Below are 20,363 nucleotides of genomic sequence, written 5' to 3' on the forward strand. Positions count from 1 at the left end.
AAGGGAGAGAGAGAGAGAGAGAAATAGAGAAACATCCATCGATTGCCTCTGACACACACGCCAACCATGGATCGACTCTGCAACCTGGTTATGGGCCCTGACCAAGAATCGAACCTGCCACCTTTGGGTGGGACAACACTCCAGCCAACTGAGCCACACAGGCCAGAGCATCAGAGGGTAATTTTAAATGGATTAAAACTCTTACTAATAGCCCTGGCCGACTCGGCTCAGTTGGTCGGTCCTCCCCGGTGCACAGAAAGGTTGCAGGTTGATGCTGGTCAGGGCCCATAAGCAGGTTTCCCCAGTAAGGAGTGTGCAGGAGGCAGCTGATTGATGGATGTTTCTATCTACCCTTCTCTCTCTCAAATTAATAAAGACATTAAAAAAATAAAAATACCCATTTGTTTCTTCTCCCTCCCCACCAGCTTTATGGGAGGTGAACGGGGAGTATCTCAGAAATAGGTTCACATTTCTGGTTCACAGGGCAGTGGTGGCTGCTCTTTCAAAAGGCAGGGGCTGGAGTTCCTAAACCGTCTGAAGGCTTTGAGGTGGGTTCTGCCTCCTCCGCCTCTGTGTCCACCAGGGGTTATATGAGCAAATGTAGGGACAGAGTGGAGTTTGGCCCCGCTTAGCTGTCACTAGGTGAGGGCCAGTTCTCTGGAGGAGGGGAGAGTAAAGAACAGGGTTAGCCTGGATTTCCTAATCCTCCCTCACCTCACCCTGAATATCCCTTTGGGTCTGCCACCAAAAATTCTAGGCCTGTGGCTGTAGGAATATCCTGGGGTTCACCCAGCTCTATCCCTGGGGAAATTCACCTCAGTGTACTTTGTCATAAAAAGGGGAGACTGTCTGCCCACTTCCTGGGTTATCATGGGGGTGAAATGAGTTAATCATGTAAAATGCTTACAGGAGAGCCGGGCACATGGCAAACCTCTACCTGCCAGTGATAAAAGCACGTGCTGCTGGGTCTGGGACTGTTGAGCTAAGTGTTTTCGCTGAATCAGTGATTGCTGGGAGGTGGGGGGTGGGGAGGGTGTCCTAGGGGAGGGGCAGTCTGAGAAACCTCTTCTGTGCAAAGCTGGAGGAACATTTTTCCGCTGCTTTAACTCATTCTTAGACTGAGGGTTCCATTATACATGATAAAAAATATGCCTGAGCTGGAAAACACCACTTCCAAAAGTCAACAGTATGCTAAGTAAGTTCCCCCGCGTAGAGAACAGTGCCCAGGGCAGTGTCACTTGTTGTCATGCTTTAAAAATAACTTTTCTTTCTGATCGTAAAAGTAATGCGTATTCCACACTTTAAAAACAATTGAATGATGCAGTAAACAAGATAATCAAGCTACCTTCTCAATACAAACACTTTTCTTGAGTCTGCTGGGTCTTGAATGCCTTCAGCACAAAGTAATCCGCTTGTCAACGGGGCACATTCTGGGGTGGCACAGGAAGTGCAGAGCTCTCCCCTGGCCCCTAGCCCGCTCCCCAAGTTTATTAACATGTTGCATTAGTGTGCGACATTTCTTTTTTTTTTTTTTTAATATATTTTATTGATTTTTTACAGAGAGGAAGGGAGAGGGATAGAGAGTTAGAAACATCGATGAGAGAGAAACATCGATCAGCTGCCTCCTGCACACCCCCTACTGGGGATGTGCCCGCAACCAAGGTACGTGCCCTTGACCGGAATCGAACCTGGGACCTTTCAGTCCGCAGGCAGATGCTCTATCCACTGAGCCAAACCGGTTTTGGCTGTGTGCGACATTTCTTACAGTAGGTGAGCCAGTATTGATACATTATCATTAAATATATAAAGTTCATCATTTACATTAGGATTTCACCCTTTTATACACTATTTTGAATGCCAGTGAAACATTTGACCAGAAACGTCTATTATGTATATGTATTTACCCAGGGCAAATACAATCATGTTTGAGAAAAGTTAGTGTGAATTCAGGATCTTTTTTTTTAAAAAAAATATGTTTTCATTGATTTTTTTTAGAGAGAGCGGAAGGGAGAGGGAGAGAGAGAAAAACATCGATCGGCTGCCTCCAGCAGGCCCCTGACTGGCATCGGGGTCTTTTCTCCTGAACTGGCCTTCACATCCCTCTTCGCTCTAGGGGTGGCAGCTGCTGTTGTGACGTTAGTGTTGGGCTGTACCTGGTTGGTGTTCTCCCTTCCAGGGCCTCATTGGTAATCTGCTCTTACTCAGCAGGGCCGGACTCTGCACCTTATAGCCTTCCTCACACTTCCCCGGAGAATGAGGGCTGCTAAGTGGGAACAGGTTGCTATTCTGGGTGATGGTAGCGTCAGTTGGGGATCCACTTGTTGGAATTCGCGTTAAGCAATTGAGTTCAAAGTTTAGGGAAGAGAGAGACTTTCCCAACTGCCTCCCTTCGGCCGGCCTTGCCTGTGTGAGGACCAACTACTGAAACTACTGTATCATTTAGTTCACTTAAGTTAAGCCAGGAATTTTTCAAAGGAAACATTTCCCTTGGAGGGGGAAGGAACCAAGTAAAAAATGCAGAAGACTAGTTGTAAGAACTGATTTCTTCCTCTTCACTGGAACTTACCACATTGAACCTGGTTGATTCCAAAGGCTGCTTTCTTTCATGAGACAGTTTCAGCTCACCTGTTTCCGCCCCTCTGCATCCTCGTTTGTCCTCTGCATCTCTGGTGAGGAGGAGCCAGAGCCTCTTCCCTCTCTTCAGGGCAGGAACTGTTAACGGGCCATCTTTAACGGACTGAAGGAGTACCAGATACTTGGCAGCTCTTTATCATGGGTGTCATTGTAGTAATTCCTCAACCGCTCAGCTAATACTTCCCTCCTGATTCTTTTTTTTTTTTTTTTTTTTAATATATTTTATTAATTCTGTACAGAGAGGAAGGGAGAGGGGTAGAGAGCTAGAAACATCGATGAGAGAGAAACATCAATCAGCTGCCTCCTGCACATCCCCCACCGGGGATGTGCCCGCAACCAAGGCACATGCCCCCGACCGGAATCGAACCCGGGACCCTTCAGTCCGCAGGCCGACGCTCCATCCACTGAGCCAAACCGGTCCCGGCCCTCCTAATTCTTAATGTGACTTCACGGGTGAAGTGTGCAGGGACGCGGACTCTTGCTGCCACCTCAGGAGGGTCTGAGAGTATTGATGCCCGGTTATGCAAGGCCTGATCAAGTGCCCACTGGAGATGTAGCTTTCTTCCTTGTTTCCCACACCCCCCTCATTCGCTTTCCCAAACCTAACCCTGTGGTTCTCAACTCGTGCTTTTTGTGCAAGTCATCTGGGAAGCTGGGAGGGGGTGGGAGGATGCCAGCCCTGGCCGGCATGTCTGTGGTTAGTGTTGTGGGTTCAATTCCCGGTCAAGGGCACTTACTTGGATTGCAGGTTTGATTCCCAGCCCAGGTCAGGGCACATGCGGAAGGCAACCACTTGATGTGTGTCTCTCGCATTGATGTTTCTCTCTCTTCCCCCTTCCTACTCTCTCTAAAAAATCAATGGAGCTGAAACCGGTTTGGCTCAGTGGATAGAGCGTCGGCCTGCAGACTGAAGGGTCCCAGGTTCAATTCCGGTCAGGGGCACGTACCTTGGTTGCGGGCATGTCTCCAGTGGGAGGTGTGCAGGAGGCAGCTGATCGATGTTTCTCTCTCATCGATGTTTCTAACTCTCTATCCCTCTCCCTTCCTCTCTGTAAAAAATCAATAAAATATATTTAAAAAAATAAATAAATAAAAATAAAAAATCAATGGAAAAAATATCCTTGGGTGAGGAATAATAACAACAACAAAAAAGGTGTCAGATTTGAGTGGTCTAAACTAGAATCTAGCTCTGACCAGTGTGGGTGAGTTGGTTGTGCGTCGTGCGTACACCAAGAGGTTACCAGTTCAATTCCCAGTCAGGACACATGCCCAGGTTGTGGACTGCATCCCTGGTAGGGGTAGAGAGTGTGCAGTAAGTAGGCAGCCGATGGATGTTTCGCACTCACATCAATGTTTCTCTCTCTCTCCCTCTCTGAATAGTCAGGGTTGACAATCAATTTTAAATTATCAAGTCTTAAACATCTTTTTAAAAAATGTGTTTTTATTGATTTCAGAGAGAAGAAAGGAGAAAAAGTGAGAGAAAGATGGAAACATTGATAAGGGAGAAACATCCATTGGCTGCCTCCTGCATCCCCCCACTGGGCATTGAGCTGGCAACCTGGGCATGTGCCCTGATCAGGAATCAACTGGTGACCTCCTGGTGCATGGGGTAATGCTCAACCACTGAGACACACTGGCCGGGCTCAAGTCTTGAACATCTTTTTTTTTTTTTTAATACATTTTATTGATATTTTACAGAGAGGAAGGGAGAGGGATAGAGACCTAGAAACATCAATGAGAGAGAAACATCGATCAGCTGCCTCCTGCACACCTCCCACTGGGGATGTGCCCGCAACCAAGGTACATGCCCTTGACCGGAATCGAACCCGGGACCCTTCAGTCCGCAGGCCGACGCTCTATCCACTGAGCCAAACCGGTTTTGGCAAGTCTTGAACATCTTAAGTTACATTTCTCTCTGCTGCCATTTTTGTAAGTCCAGGCAGCCGCCACCTCTGGTTTGACCTAATGGTCTTCCTATCCCGTTCTTGTTTCCCTCTGATCCATTTTCTATATTACAGTTGGAGTGATATTTTAAAATGTACTGTGATCCACCTCCCCCTCTCCCCCACCACCACTTAAGGCCCTCTGGTAATTGCCTCACTGTTTTTGAATCCTATACATGGCCCTTTGCCTTGTGGCCCCTGCATTTCTTTCCTGCCTCTTTGAACTCCTTACAATTTTCCAAAACCACCATATTTTTTCTTGCCTTTTGACCTTTGCATTCTATTTTCTTTTTATATAATTTAAAATGTTTTTATTGACTTTAGGGAGAGAGAGGAAGGGAGAGAGAGAGAGAGAGAAACCTTGATCGGCTGCCTCCTGCATGCCCTATACTGTGGATTGAGCCCACAGTAATGTTCCCTGACTGGGGATCGAACCCACAACCTTGGCATATTGTGATGATGCTCTAACCATTGAGATACCCGGCTGGGGCTTAAAGTTTATACTTTGAATTGGACATTAAAATTCCATTCTTTTCTTAGATTCCTGCTCCAAAGCGAGGAGAAGTAGTGAGACAGATTGGTGATGCCTTGCGGGAGAAGATTCAAGTACTAGGAAGCTTGGTAAAGTATTTCTGTAGTAAAAATATAATCCTTTAAAGGGGAATAAGACTGTCATGCCTTTCTGTATATAAGATTGATTTTATTTTAAGGTGTGTTTTTTTTAACTTTTCTTTTTTTATATTCACCCAAGGATATGTTTTTATTGACTTTAGAGAGAGAGAGAGAAAGAGAGAAAGATCAATGTGAGAGCAAAACATTGTTTGGCTGCCTCCTGCACACCCCTACCAGGGATTCAGCCCATAACCCAGACATGTGCCCTGACCGTGAGTTGAACTGGCAATTTTGATGCACAGGACGATGCCCAACCAACTGAGCCCCTGCGGCCAGGGCAAGACTGTGATTTTCTTTTTCTTTTTTGGTTTTTCTAAGATTGTGATTTTTATATAAAGCAATTTATGCATTTCAAAAGTCTTTTCTCTGGAGGAAAGATGAACAAGACAGGAAAAAGTGAAGACTATTCTTGGGTTTTAAAATTCTTCAGAAAAATAAGAACAGATTTTCTAAAGTTTATTGCCTTCACAAGAGACACAAAATATGTTTTGCATTCCCCCCTCTGGTCATTTTAATGTTTAAAACATGAATTCTGCTGGGAAATGTAGCTTGGCTTCTTGTATTTTTAGGTGTCTTTGGAGATGGGGAAGATCTTAGTGGAAGGTGTGGGAGAAGTTCAGGAGTACGTGGATATATGTGACTATGCTGTTGGCCTATCACGGATGATCGGGGGACCCATCCTGCCTTCTGAGAGTAAGCAGTGAAGTCATGTAGGCTAAGAGTTCTGTGTTCTGATACAGAGAGCTCCAAAATGCCTTGGCTGTGATCAGTTTGCAAAACTGAGGACTTGTAAGTGGCATGTACATGAATGAATATGTCTTTAATTTTTATAGTCAGAAATGTAATTTGAAACAGATGAAAACATCAGAGTAAGACATTTGAAAAATTTATTTTATTATTGAGAGCATTACAGAAAAATTTATTTTCACTTATTTATTTATTTATTTATTTATTTAAATATATTTTTTTGATTTTTTACAGAGAGGAAGGGAGAGGGATAGAGAGTTAGAAACATCAATGAGAGAGAAACATCGATCAGCCGCCTCCTGCACACCCCCCACCGGGGACGTGCCCGCAACCAAGGTACGTGCCCCTAACCGGAATCGAACCTGGGACCCTTCAGTCCGCAGGCCGACGCTCTATCCACCGAGCCAAACCGGCCAGGGCAACTTATTTATTTTTTAAAATACATTTTTGTTGATTTCAGAGAGGAAGGGAGAGGGGGAGAGAGAGAGAGAGAGAGAGAGAGAGAGAGAGAGAGAGAGAGAGAGAGAGAGAGAGAGAGAGGGAGAGGAGAGAGGAGAGAGAGAGAGAAACATCAATGATGAGAAAGAATCATTGATTGGCTGCCTCCTGCACATCCCCCACTGGGGATTGAGCCTGCAATCCAGGCATGTGCCCTGACTGGGAATTGAACCGTGACCTTGTGGTTCATAGATCAATGCTCAACCACTGAGCCATGCCACCCGGGCTACTTAATTAAATTAATTAATTAATTTTAATGTATATATTTTTTATTGATTTCCGAAGGGAAGCGAGAGGGAGAGAGAGAGAGAGATAGAAACATCAATGATGAGAGAGAATCATTGATTGGCTGCCTCCTGCATGGTTCCTACTGGGGATTGAGCCCATAACCCTGGTCATGCCCTTGACCAGAATCGAACCTGGGACCCTTCAGTCCGTAGGCCAATGCTCTATCCACTGAGCCAAACCGGCTAGGACTATTTTTCATTTTTATTTTTAAAGATAAAACGTAGTGTTGGCAAATTCGTGGGTTGACAGACACTCATATGGGGACTCGTGGTAACATGAATTGCCCATCCATCTGGAAAACAATTTAGAAATAATCCAAAGAGCCTTAAATTTAATACCAGTTTCAAGAATCTAATTTGAGTAAATAATTTGAAACGTGACAAAGGTTTATGTGCAAAGATGTTCATTGTGGTATCAATAGGAAACATTAAAAATGACCTGTAAATGCCATAAGGCAAAGGTTGAGCTTATGTTGACAGTCTGTTAGCAGGTAAAAAAATCCTGTTTATGAAGATTGCCTGCCTCCAACCCCACACTTTTATGGAAAGGTTGTATTTACTTATTTTTAAATGATTTTTATATTATTTTTTGAAGAGATGATATACTCATATCACAAAATTAAAAAGAAATAAAGGAGTAAAGGATGAAAGGTATTTCCCCTGGCTACTCCACAGTATCCCCATGGAAGTAGTTCCTGGTTTCTTGTATATCTTTTTAGAGCGTTTACTCACTTATAGGCAAATATGTGTGTTTTGTAAACACAGACATTCTTAAACTACATTCTGTTCTATATTTTTTTCTACTTAATGGGTCTTGGACATTGTTTCATATTCTTCCATTAAGGGGCTTCCTTCATCTTTTTTTTTTTTTTTTAAATATATTTGTATTGATTTCAGAGAGGAAGGGTGAGGGAGAGAGAGATAGAATCATCAATGATGAGAGATAATCATTGACCAGCTGCCTCCTGCATGCCCCCTACTGGAGATCGAGCCTGCAACCCAGGCATGTGCCCTTGACCAGAATCGAACCTGGGACCTTTCAGTCTGCAGGCAGACGCTCTATCCATCGAGCCAAACCAGCTAGGGCTCCTTCATCTTTTTTTTTTTTATGGCTGTGTGTTTGTAAAGATCCTATATGTAATTTATTTAACCAGTTCCCAGGCGATGGATGTTTTCAAGCTTCTGCAGTCGCACTGTGCTGATGGACCAGACTTGTACTCTGGGAGGTTTCAGTGATGAGCATAAGGGCTTATGTGATTTGTCATGTTTGCAGTTTTGATAGAGCAAACATGGTTCTGTGTGGCTGCACTGAGGATAAAAGAGCTGGAAGTCTGCCAGAGTGGTGCTAGTGGTTATTGTCATCTTTCTATTTTTCAGAATTTCCCTGTACGGTAATTATGATACATTTATGATCTGAAAAGAAAATGTATATTTTTAAAGAATATAATATTAATCTATGCATGGTCTTTGGGGTAACTTTGACCTCATTAATGCAATTAAAGTTTATTGTGTGTCTACCAGTTGCCAGGTGATCTAATAGGTGCTACTTGATCTCAATAAGGCATAGTCCTTGTCCTCAAAGAATTTATAAGCCTATAGAGTCCTTACATTTAAGAGAGGCAAGTGGGAGAGAAGTATAATAGAACATGATAAATACTGTGATAGGGTGGAGGATAGGATAGTGAGCCCCTAAGTTAGCCAGATAAAGTAAATCCAGGGCCTTGAAGAAAAAGCAATTGAAGTTTAGATTTCAGGGCAGTGAGGCAGACATTTAAAATAGGCATTTTAAATAAGTGAAAGCTTAATGTCCTAGCCAGTTTGGAGCATCGGCCTGGGTCTGCGGACCAGAGGGTCTCTGGTTCGATACCGGTCAAGGGCACCATACGTTGGTTGCAGGCTCCTCCCTGACCCCGGCCTTAGGTGGGGCACATGCAGGAGGCAACCAATCAATGTGCTTCTCTCACATTAATGTTTCTCTCTGTCTTTCCCTCTCTCTTCCAGTCTTCCTAAAAATCAATGGAAAAATACCCTCAAGTGAGGATTAACAACAAAAAAATAATTAAAAAATGAAAGCTTAGGATGGGAGAATGTGTCCTGTTTGGGGAACTGTATGGCTTTAGCACACCTGGAGGCACAGTATGAGGGGGGGCTGGGGTGGTGGAGCGGAAGCGGGAAGAGACTGTTCCTGATAGGGAGATGGACTTTAGGTGGGCAGCTACAGGAGTGACCCAGACACCAAAGGGTTTTAAGCAGGGAAGTGTTATCAGAGCTGCACTGGCCTCCCTGGGGAGGAGAATGAAGAGGGGATGGCTGGGGTGGAGGTGGCAGGTCCTGCCAGAAGGAGGCATAGCCAGCACATCATCTGAAGGGAGGTTAGGATGCCTAGACCAGTGGTCGGAAAACTCATTAGTCAACAGAGCAGCAAACCGCGGCTCGCGAGCCGCAGTTTGCCGACCACTGGCCTAGACCAAAGGAGGGTCTGGCAGTGGGTGCAGCAATGGCGGCTTCGCTGTGCCTCGCTAGCTGTGTGAGCAAGGCCAGAAAGATGCATGGCTGGGCGCTCCGCCTTCCTGGTTGGTCTGGTTTTGACCAGGGTTTGTGAGCCAACACTCCTTGCCTCACTGCTTTGGTTGCCCTTGATTAAAATGACCAGAGTTCCTTTAGGATCAGAGACATTGTGTCTGTCATTATGGTTGGTGTCATAACAACTTCTGTAGTGTGTTAATTAATGAACCAATGTCCCGCAGTATGCAAAGCGATCCGCGACAGGGCATCTGGAATCCCCACTTGGTCCTGTGCGCCTTTGTTCTGAAAGTGAAATATAGCAGACTTATTCATGTGACGTGCATTAAATGAACACGCTTAAGCATGCTCCTCGCCTCCCCCTGTCTTCAGGACCTGGCCATGCACTCATTGAGCAGTGGAATCCTGTAGGCCTGGTTGGAATCATCACTGCGTTCAACTTCCCTGTGGCGGTGTACGGCTGGAACAACGCCATCGCCATGATCTGCGGGAATGTCTGCCTATGGTGAGACCTGCTCACTTGCTTTTCTAGTAATAGATGATAAAAGTAGCCATTGTTAGGAACTAGCAAAAGTATTTTAAATGTATTGAAATGTGTTCTACTACTCTACTCTTTTTTTGTTGTTGTTAAGATTTTTTATTGATTTTTAGAGAGAAAGGTAGGGAGAGGGAGAGAGAAACATTGATGTGAGCAAAACATCCATTGGCTGCCTCCTGCACGCCCCTAGTGGAGATTGAGCCTGCACCCTGGGTTTGTACCCTGACGGGGTTGAACCAGCAACCTTTTGGTGCATGGGATGATCCCCAACCAACTGAGCCACACCGGCCAGGGCTCTACTCTTTCTGTTAACATATTAAGTCATATTGGCTAGTTGTGAAATGCCGACTTAGAATTACTCTGTGTTTTACCATTGGTAAAATTTTGTTTTTGACTTATTTCTTTTTTTGACATAGCGTTGTCCGTCCAGTTGTTTCCACCCCAAGGGGGTGCTGTAATTAAATTCTGACACTGACTTCCTGTGTTTAGTGTCAGATTCCTCATGTGTAAGGGCTCAGACTTCCACAAGACTGGCTCCACTTCAGATGTAAGCTGCAAGTACCCCAGGTCCCCAGGACATCTGCAATTCTGACCAGCCATCTGTAAATTTGGGGGTTCCCATGAACTCTCAGCTTCAATAATTTATTAGAATGACCCAGGGGACTCAAGAAAGCGCAGTACTCAAATGATTATAGTTTGTTTTTTTTATAAAGGATACACATAAGGAAAGATCTAGAAGTGTCTCAGATGCAGTGCCTCCAGGCCCTCTCCCAGTGGAGTTGGGGTATGGTACCCTCCCAATCAGGAGTCTCCACTGAGCTTTGGTGTCCAGAGTTTTTTATTGGGGTTTTATTCCATAGACATCACTGATTGAATCATTGGACGTGATTGAACTCAATCTTGATTTCTCTTTCCTGTGGTTGGTCTTTCTGGTGACCAGCAACCAGCCCCCATCTTGAAGCTATCTAGTAGACACCACAAGTCACCTTGTTAGCATAACAAACTCACTGTGTCACTCAGAATCCCGAGGTGGGTTTGTTTTGGTAATTGTCACCTGAGGCTATTTTTTCCTTTGATTTTGAGAGAGAGTGGAATGGAGGGAGGGAGAGAGAAGCATCAATATGAGAGAGACACCGATTGGTTGCCTCCTAAACGTGCCCTGATCAGGGCCAGGGATGAAATTTGCATCTTGGAACCTGCAACCAGGTGCGTGCTCTTGACTGGGAATGAAACCCGGGACTGTGGTCCCAGGGCTGATGCTCTAACCACTGCTCAGTGGCCCAAGGTGTTTGAAAGCTCTATGCCAGAAACAAAGACCAGTTAAATAATCTTTATTGTACTACATTCTCCAAACAGAAAACTAAATAAATAACTAGGAGAAAAAAAGGAACTTTCAATAAGTCACAACCTTCTTTTTAAAGTTTGACTCCCTTTTTCTTCAATAAGAATTTGATAGTGAATTTCTAAGTTATTCTGAAGCCCTTGGCCAATGTTCCCATTGATGCATTAAATTTTACATTTTATGAACTATTTGATAGTAAAAGTGAAGTGGGAAAATGTCAGCATCTGGTTTTAGCTTTCCTGTTCAGTGGAAGAACTAGGTTTGTCCTTGCCTGTTTTGGGTCTTACCACTAGTTATATACTGATCTAAATGTAGGCAGTTGACTGTACTCAAAGACTGTCTACAAAAGCAACGCATAGGTGGAAGGATTAATCATTTGGCACCGTGTTGCCAAAGGGACCTGTGCTTTCTGGCAGCTCACCAGCCTTCCACCATTAATCATGTTGATTTCCGCTTCATTCAGCTCCCATGATCGGCAGATATTAATGTAACAGTTCCTATGAGCAGTGCAGCAAGCAAGTTCAAAATTGCTTTTGTCATTTTTATATTTATGAAAGTTTTGTAGTCTGTTAGGTCCCAGAGACACCAAGCTGAAGGACAGATTCCTATTTCAGTTATGAGAGGCTCAGTTGTCTAAAAAGACTTGCTTCTGCTTGATAATAAAAGGTATTTATGATTTTCACCAAATTAAATTGCCTTTTTTTTTTTTTAACCCTCTCAAGGAAAGGAGCTCCAACAACTTCCCTCATTAGTGTCGCTGTCACAAAGTGAGTATGTGTGACTTTCTTTTTCCTGGGTGTGGAGTAATCTCAAAAGGGTGACTGACAGCCCTAACCGGTTTGGCTCAGTGGATAGAGCGTCGGCCTGTAGACTAAAGGGTCCCAGGTTCGATTCCGGTCAAGGGCATGTACCTTGGTTGCGGGCATATCCCCAGTGGGGGATGTGCAGGAGGCAGCTGATCGATGTTTCTAACTCTCTATCCCTCTCCCTTCCTCTCTGTAAAAAAATCAATAAAATATATATATTTAAAAAAAAAAAAAAAAAAAAGGGTGACTGACAGGCACTGAATTTTAATGTGAGGTAAAAGTCTCATATTTAAGGGGGGATTTGGCTAACCTCTTTCTCTTTTGACTGTAATAACACTTTATGTTGTTTGGCAGCTTACAGAGCGCTTTCAGAGCCATATCATTTAACTCAGTAGAAACATAGCTGATAATAGATTTAAGTGTTGAAATCAGCCCTGTCAGGTTTGGCTCAGTGGATAGAGCGTCGGCCTGCAGACTGAAGGGTCCAAGGTTCGATTCCGGTCAAGGGCATGTACCTTGGTTGCAGGCACATCCCCAGTAGGGGGCATGTAGGAGGCAGCTGATTGATGTTTCTAACTCTCTATCCCTCTCTGTAAAAAAATCAATAAAATATATATTAAAAAAAAAAGTGTTGAAATCAAACTCTTATAAACATTATTGTCACTTGCAAAAGAAAAGCAAATCCCGCACAGAGGAAATTTTCTTGCAATTTTGGGGCTGTAGTTTTAACTATTCAACATGTTAGTGGTTTTGTTTTCTACCCAGCTAATTCTTTTATTGCTTTTGTTTAATGGACTATTAGCAAAGCAGAAAGAAATATTATTCCAGGGATTCTTCTCATACTATCTAAAATGTATTTTATTTTTTGATTAAAAATTGTTTTATTTACTCGTATTTGAAAACTTGACAACTGATTGTCATAAAATCAACGTTAATAAATTTGTCACTCTGGAATTTAGAGATCGTATGCAAGAGCACCCCTTTCCATGTGAGTGATGATGCATCCTTTATGCTTGATTGATTTTGTTGTTGGCAAAATTGGGGTATCCCTTTCCCCACTGAGTGCTGGGAGTGGAGTCCTTATGATACCTCGAGAAAAAGAATTTTCTGAGACTTTCACGGGATGATGAGTGATTTTTATTTGCATGGAATTATATCATGGGGTTTCCAAAGTCCCATTTCCCTTAGTCCAGTTATAGATGTGTAACTGAGGTTTCAGTAGAACGAGAAGCAAAGCCAGTGTCCAGAATTTCCCTTCCATGTTGCAGCGGGGTCCAGTCAGCATCAGGCTAGTTACAGTTTGTTAGTCCATTGTGTGTGGGGGTCCACATGGCTGTGGGCCATGGGAGAATGCCAGGAAGCAGGAGTGAGAGCCCAGGAAGCAGGAATCAACCAAGGGAGTGAATGTCTTTGTTTAGGGGATTAAATATCTCAAATCTTCATGTGCTTGCAGTGGCCATGCCCATTCTGGCCCTTGACCTGTTCTCAGGTGTGACTGACAGTCAAGTACCTTCCGACATTGTCCCCAATTTATCACCCCAACTTTACTGGGCATGCGTCTATTTCCTCTCTGTCCGGTCTTTTCCCCCAGCCATCTGCAGGGAATAGACTCGTGTCTCCATGGGGAGTGTAAGCTATGGCTTCCCGGTGAAGCTGCCCAATGATATGCCTATAATATTTGGCCTTTCCTTTACTCCTTCCCTGTTATTAATAACTAGGATAATTACAATGGTATCATGCCCATGGTTTGCATTCTCTGATTTAAGAATTGTTGTAGAGAGCTTGTGGTGGAGTCTATATGTAAGAGGGTTTTCAATATTAGAAGATCATTTATAGGGTACTGGTTTAGGAATTGAAAAGTGAGCTGAAAAAGAGAGAATTAAAAAAAAGAGACAATAGCATTTACTTGAAAGGAATGTGTGATATTGAGCAAAATATATCCTTCAAGGTAGGGGTATTTGAATGAAATATTACATATTACTCTGATATACAAAACATAAAAATGATGAGATTCCCCAGGCAATTTTTTTCAAAATAAAAAACTTAGAACTGACTTGCCAGTTTAAGCAACTGGTTTAAAATACTGTCAGGTTGTTTTGTTTTGTTTTTGAAATACTGTCAGTTTTGATACTAGTTTTAAATGTTCTAAGTTATTGTTGCTTTGAGCTGCTTTATAATTACTATATGCTTTAAACATTTTGAAGGGTTTGAAATGCTCACATAGGAACACAGCTGATATTTTAAGTAACTGAGAATGTCTTATTTTGCAGTGCAAGACAATGAGTAGATGATGCTAAATTTTGCCCTAATTCAGCAAGGGTGCTGCCATATCTAACAGGAGATCTTAAATTCACTTAAACGTTCAGACTCATAAGAGGAACATAGGCCACACATCATACCTCTATTTAGAAGGATATGCTAATTTGCCAGGAGGATAGCATTAGGTATTTCTCTTTAATCTGTGTCTTTGTAGCAGTTTGCACAGGGGTAAGGAGATGAGACCTACGATGGACAGAAGTGGGGGTTGCCCTGACTTATACCCTAATGCCCCATAGAGCCAGACTATCTTGTAACAATTCTATTAACAGAGCTTTCAGCTGCCCATAAGCGACATGCAGTTACAAGAGTTACTGCACTCAGGGAAGGTCAAAAAGTATGAGGTCCCTATTTATCGTTCTCAGGAGGTTATTGTAGTCCAGATGCAATTGGCCAGTCGGGTCATTTTTACTGTAAGCCATGTTGTCTGTGTAGGTAGTGTGGTTGACACTCTGACATTTATCAGGTAACCTGGTTAACAAAACTAGAGAGTTAACCTAAGGTTAGATTCTCATGCATTAGGGGGAAAGGATTTTGCTAACCTATACCCATGGGCACAAAGCAAAATCATTACCCTTCAAGGACAACCAGTTTCCTTGTGCAGACAGGATGTACACCCTGGTCCCTGGAAAGAATTGTACAATTGGATATCTCGTCTCAGACATGACAGCTGTAGTGTGTGATCCTTGTTGGATGGAAAAAAAAAAATCACTGTAAAGAATATTTTTTATTAAGTTTATTGGGGTGACATTGGTTAATAACATTATATAAGTTTCAAGTGCACAATTCTATAATACGTCATCTGTATAATGCATTGTATGTTCACCACCCAAAATCTAGTCTCCCTTCATCACCATAAATTTGACCCCCTTTATCCTCTTCATTCTCCCCTCCCTCTTCCCCCTCTGGTACCCACACTTCTGTTGTCTGTGTCTATAAGTTTGTTGTTTTGTTCATTCTTTTGTTGCTTCCTGTTTTATATCACACATGTGAGTGAAATCATATGATTCTTGTTTATAAAGGACATCTTTTGGGGGGACAATTGGAGTATTACATTTGCAATAGAATCTTTTATGGAAATGGGTATTGGATTTGGACCTTTTTGAAATTTAAATTAAACCAGTTAGAAAGTAGTCAGCAAGTTCGGATGATTGATGAGAAGAACCTTAGCTCTATTTAAGCCCATGCTCCTCAGGAAGCTCAAAACGAAGAACCGTGTTTTAGAGAAAACAGAATGACTCGAGCCATTTTTATAATTCGAAATAAGATTGAATCAGCATTGAGCTGTGGTTATTTTATTTTTTTATATATACAGTTCTGTAATTTAACTTTATTTTATTTCATTTTTTAAAATAAATCTTTATTGTTCAGATTATTACAAATGTTCCTCTTTTTTCCCCCCATAGCTCCCCTCCACCCGGTTCCCACCCCACCCTCTGCCCTTACCACCCCCCCACTGTCCTCATCCATAGGTGTACGATTTTTGTCCAATCTCTTCCCGCACCCCCCTTACCCCTTTCCCCCTGAGAATTATCAGTCCACTCCCTTTCTATGCCCCTGATTCTATTATATTCACCAGTTTATTCTATTAATCAGATTTTTTATTCACTTGATTTTCAGATTCACTTGTTGATAGATATGTATTTGTTGTTCATAATTTTTATCTTTACCTTTTTCTTCTTCTTCCTCTTCTTAAAGAATACCTTTTAGCATTTCATATAATACTGGTTTGGTGGTGATGAACTCCTTTAGCTTTTTCTTATCTGTGAAGCTGTTTATCTGCCCTTCAATTCTGAATGATAGCTTTGCTGGGTAGAGTAATCTTGGTTGTAGGTTCTTGCTATTCATCACTTTGAATATTTCTTGCCACTCCTGTCTGTCCTGCATAGTTTTTTTTGAGAAATCCACTAACAGTCGTATGGGTGCTCCCTTGTAGGTAATTAACTGTTTTTATCTTGCTGCTTTTAATATTCTCTCTTTGTCTTTTGTTCTTGGCATTTTAATTATGATGTGTCTTGGTGTGGTCCTCTTTGGATTCCTTTTGTTTGGGGTTCTGTGCACTTCCTGGACTTGTAAGTCTATTTCTTGCACCAGGTGGGGGAAGTTTTCTGTCATTATTTCTTCAAATAGGTTTTCAGTATCTTGCTCTCTCTCTTCTTCTGGCATCCCCATAACTCGGATGTTGGTACGCTTGAAGTTGTCCCAGAGTCTTCTTACACTATCTTCATATTTTTGGATTCTTTTTTCTTTTTGCTTTCCCGGTTGGGTGTTTTTTGCTTCTTTGTATTTCAAATCTTTGACTTGATTCTTGCGATCCTCTAGTCTGCTGTTAGATCTTTGTATATTACTTTTTATTTCAGTCAGTGTATGCTTAATTTCTAGTTGGTCCTTTTTCATATCCTCAAGGGTCTCACTAAATTTATCTGCCTTTTCTAGAAAATTCTTGAAAAACCTTACAACCGTGGTTTTGAACTCTATATCCAGTCGTTTGTTTTCCTCCATTTCTTTCATTTGTGACCTTTTTCTTTGTCTCCGCATTTTGGCTGCTTCCCTGAGTTGATAGAGTGGCTTTGTGTGCTAGGTGTCCTATAGGGCCCAGTGGCTCAGCCTCCCCAGTTACCTGAGGTAGACACTCTTGGTGCACTCCTTTGTGGGCTGTGTGCACAGTCTTGTTGTAGTTAAGCCTTGAATGTTGTTGTTGGTATCACTGGGAGGAATTGACCTCCAGGCCAATTGGCTGTGAGGGTCAGCTGTGTCTACAATGGGAGAACTTCTGTGCTGGAGACACCCTTATGAGGCAAGACTTGCTTCAGTGGGGCTTTGGTGCTCACTAAGTCTGTCCCCTGAATGTGTCCCTTATGGATCTGAGGAGTTGTAATCTGGATGGTCCTACTCTGACCACTGGGTACACTGGCTCTTGGATCTCCAAGGAGGTGCTAATTTAGCCTCTGCCTGAGGCCACCCAGCAGGAGCTACGGAGAGATCTCCAGATTCCTCATCTTTGTTTGGGTTTTGGAAGTGCCCAGATGAGGCCCAGCTGTGAAGCATTGCAAGCTGCTATGGGGCCTTGGGCCTTCTTTTGGATGTTCTGGGTCTCACTGACTCAGCTGCAGTTTGTTAGGTAAGTTTAGAATTCAAAGGACCAGGCCATTCATATGCAAAAGCCTCTGCGCACAGCTTGGATGGGGCAGAGTCTCAGGGCGGAGCAAACAGCAATGGCTTCCCGTCAGCCCTGCTCTAAGAGGCCCCTGGGTCTCAGTGTCCCGTGGTAATCACTGCAAGCACCTCTGAGAGAAAGCCGCCCTCGAGTTTCGCCTGCTGCCAGACAGTCCAGTTTCTCCCCGTATGAGTCTGTGTCCCCAGAGTCTCACCCAGAACTGGAGTTCAGAGCAGTTGGGAGTCTCCCTCCTGATTGAGAAAGCCAGCTGCGTACTCAGTTGCCAGTCCTCTCTGCGTGCACATCTCTGTACCTCTGCCTTCCGCAGCTCCTGTGAGTCTCAGTGTGCTTTTCTCTTTCCTTCTAGTTACAGAATTTCCACTCAGCCCACCTTCCTGTGGTTCTGGATGATGTCCGTTTTGTCTTTTAGTTGTAGTTTTGAAATTGTTGTGCCAGGCAGCAGTTTAGGTGTTTACCTGTGCCGCCATCTTGGTTTCTCCTTGAGCTGTGGTTATTTTAACTATTACAGTATAGGTTGTGGGAGACTGAGGAAAAGCTGTGCTGCTTGCAGTGCTTTAACCTGGAGGTGCTAATATTTCCCGACTATGAAAGGGTTGATGTGAAGGCAGCCCGCAATAGTTCTGGACTTCAGGGTTTTGTAGGCAGGTCCAGCTCCCTCAGCTGTATCTCCTCATAACCTACTCTAGGTTTGGGGGACACTGGCTCTGCTTAGCAGAGATGTGTTGTACCTTCTCATTTGCTGATGGGGATGCCCTTTCACTTCTTTGTCTTTCTAGGTTTACTTCTTTTTAAAATTTCTTTACCATCATTTTAATGGATTTGTAGCAACAGACAAAAAAAAAAAATGCCCTGTGATCAGTTAACCATCTTGAATAATATATGTCCTCATAGCTTCACAGAAAATACTTGAAAACACTGATTACATGAACTACTTGACCAATGCTTTATATCTTTTATTTATTTTGCAGATTTAAAAAAATGTTTTAATTGCTTTTTTAGAGAGAGAGCAAGGGAGAGGGATAGAAAGATAGAAACATAAATGAGAGAACATTGACCGGCTGCCTCCTGCACACCCCTACTCGGGATTAAGCCCAAAACCTGCCCTGACCTGGAATTGAACCAGCGACCTCCTATTGCATGGGTCATCTCTCAACCACTGAGCAATACTGGCTGAGCAGTGTGTGTGTGTGTGTTTAAATTCTTTTTAAGATTCCCTTAGGGAGGAAAAAAAAGAATTCTACTTTTAACTGTTTGAAAACCTCATTTCTGTTATGTGAGGAGAAATACAGGCCTGGATGTTTGAGGGGAGGGAGAGTCAGGTGGATGGAGTATTTAAAAAACCCTATGAATGAAATTGCTCCCTTAGCAGTAATTGCTTTTTTTTTCTAGGATAATAGCCAAGGTCCTGGAGGACAACAAGCTGCCTGGCGCGATTTGTTCCTTGACTTGTGGCGGAGCAGATATTGGGTAGGTCAATATGTGCAGTTGAAGGACCCCAGGTTGATCGACTGGAACCATCTGTCCTAGAAGAACTAAATGCAATGCAGCTGGAGTGAGCATGGTTTTTTGGAATCATTATCATTATGGACCTCATTTGGCTCTGCCTTTATTAGTGCACTAGAGGCCCAATGCACAAAGATTTGTGCAAGAACGGGCCTTCCTTCCCCTGGCTGCTGGCACCGCCTTTGCTCCGGACTGGAGCCGCCTTTCCGCTCCGGCCTGGAGCCACCTTTCCGCTCCGGCTCGGAGCCACCTTTCCACCTTCCCATGCTGCCCAGAGGCCCTGAGCAGCTGGAGTGGTGCAGAACGCGTGCGTCATCACCATGCAAGCGTCCTGCCCTGCCCTCGGCTGCTCGGAGCCCACATATGCAAATTAACCCGCCATCTTTGTTGAGTTAATTTGCATACTCACTCCTGATTGGCTGGTGGGTGTCGCAAAGGTATGGTCAATTAGCATGTTACTCTTTTATTAGGTAGATAGCCTCTGTTGGAGGGTGAGTAAGATATTGCCTTTTTAATTGCCCAGAGCTACTATTGTAAGATGTTTATATCCTTCAATGACAAGCTGCTGTAATGGTGGGCAGTTCGTGACCTGCTGACACTTGATTTATAAAGGTGTGTGCTTACAGAGCTGAGCTGGGGAATTGGAGTCTAGTGTCTCACTGCCACCCCCCACCCCCCCGACAAGAACCTAGTCTATTGGTCTGCGTTCTTCAGCCAACCAAAAAGGGGAACCTTGGGAATACAGCTTCTTTATTTAAATTTATTCAGGGTTTTTTAGAGTATTCACAGTGTTGTATAACCATCACCATTACCTTATTCCAAAGCATTTGGGATGGGGGACCCCAAAAGAAACCCTGTAACTATTAGTAGTCACTTTCTATCTCCCCTCCCCCTAGCAGTCACTAAACTACTTTCTGTTTCCATGGATTTGCCTACTTGAGACATTTCATAAAATCAAATCATGCAACATGAGGCCTTTGTGTCTGGCTTATTCTCTTCGCATAATTTCACAGCCTCTTTTTAAGCTGGAACTGACTATATAATTGCTCAAAAGCATGATGAATGAGATTGTTGTTACCAGCTTAGACTTTGACTAGGTGAGATTTCATAGGGGTCTTATTGGTATAGTTCAAATGTTAGTCTCCCTCTATTTTACCTCCATACTACTATATTTACTGGGCTATCTCAAAAATGAGCAATAAGTGTTCCTTTTTTTTTAATAAGTGAAATATATGCATAGTGAATTATCTAAATGTCATTTAAAACGTGAGTATAATATCCTTTGACCAATTTGTTCTTATCTTCTGGGCATCCTTGCCTTTGGCCTTAGAGTAGCTCAAATGATTGCATGAGTGTGTAGGTATGCATTACGGAAC

At 43.2% G+C, this 20,363-nt stretch overlaps 1 protein-coding gene across 4 annotated transcripts in view; it reads left to right on the top strand.

Annotated features, from left to right (window-relative positions):
- Positions 1 to 20,363, top strand: part of ALDH7A1 (aldehyde dehydrogenase 7 family member A1) — a 60,112-nt gene that overhangs the window by 2,832 nt on the left and 36,917 nt on the right. For all 4 annotated transcript variants that reach the window (XR_013961063.1, XR_013961064.1, XM_080677574.1 and 1 more), the window contains exons 4-8: positions 5,118 to 5,198; positions 5,819 to 5,942; positions 9,677 to 9,809; positions 11,907 to 11,951; positions 18,874 to 18,951. Coding sequence is in view for 2 of the 4 variants with exons in the window: in XM_080677574.1 (XP_080533700.1) it covers positions 5,118 to 5,198; positions 5,819 to 5,942; positions 9,677 to 9,809; positions 11,907 to 11,951; positions 18,874 to 18,951 (461 nt within the window). In the remaining 2 variants the exon portion in view is untranslated. The remainder of the gene's footprint in view (positions 1 to 5,117; positions 5,199 to 5,818; positions 5,943 to 9,676; positions 9,810 to 11,906; positions 11,952 to 18,873; positions 18,952 to 20,363) is intronic.

This window comes from Plecotus auritus, assembly GCF_963455305.1.
Source record: "Plecotus auritus genome assembly, chromosome: 7".
Classification (NCBI taxonomy): Eukaryota; Metazoa; Chordata; class Mammalia; order Chiroptera; family Vespertilionidae; genus Plecotus; species Plecotus auritus.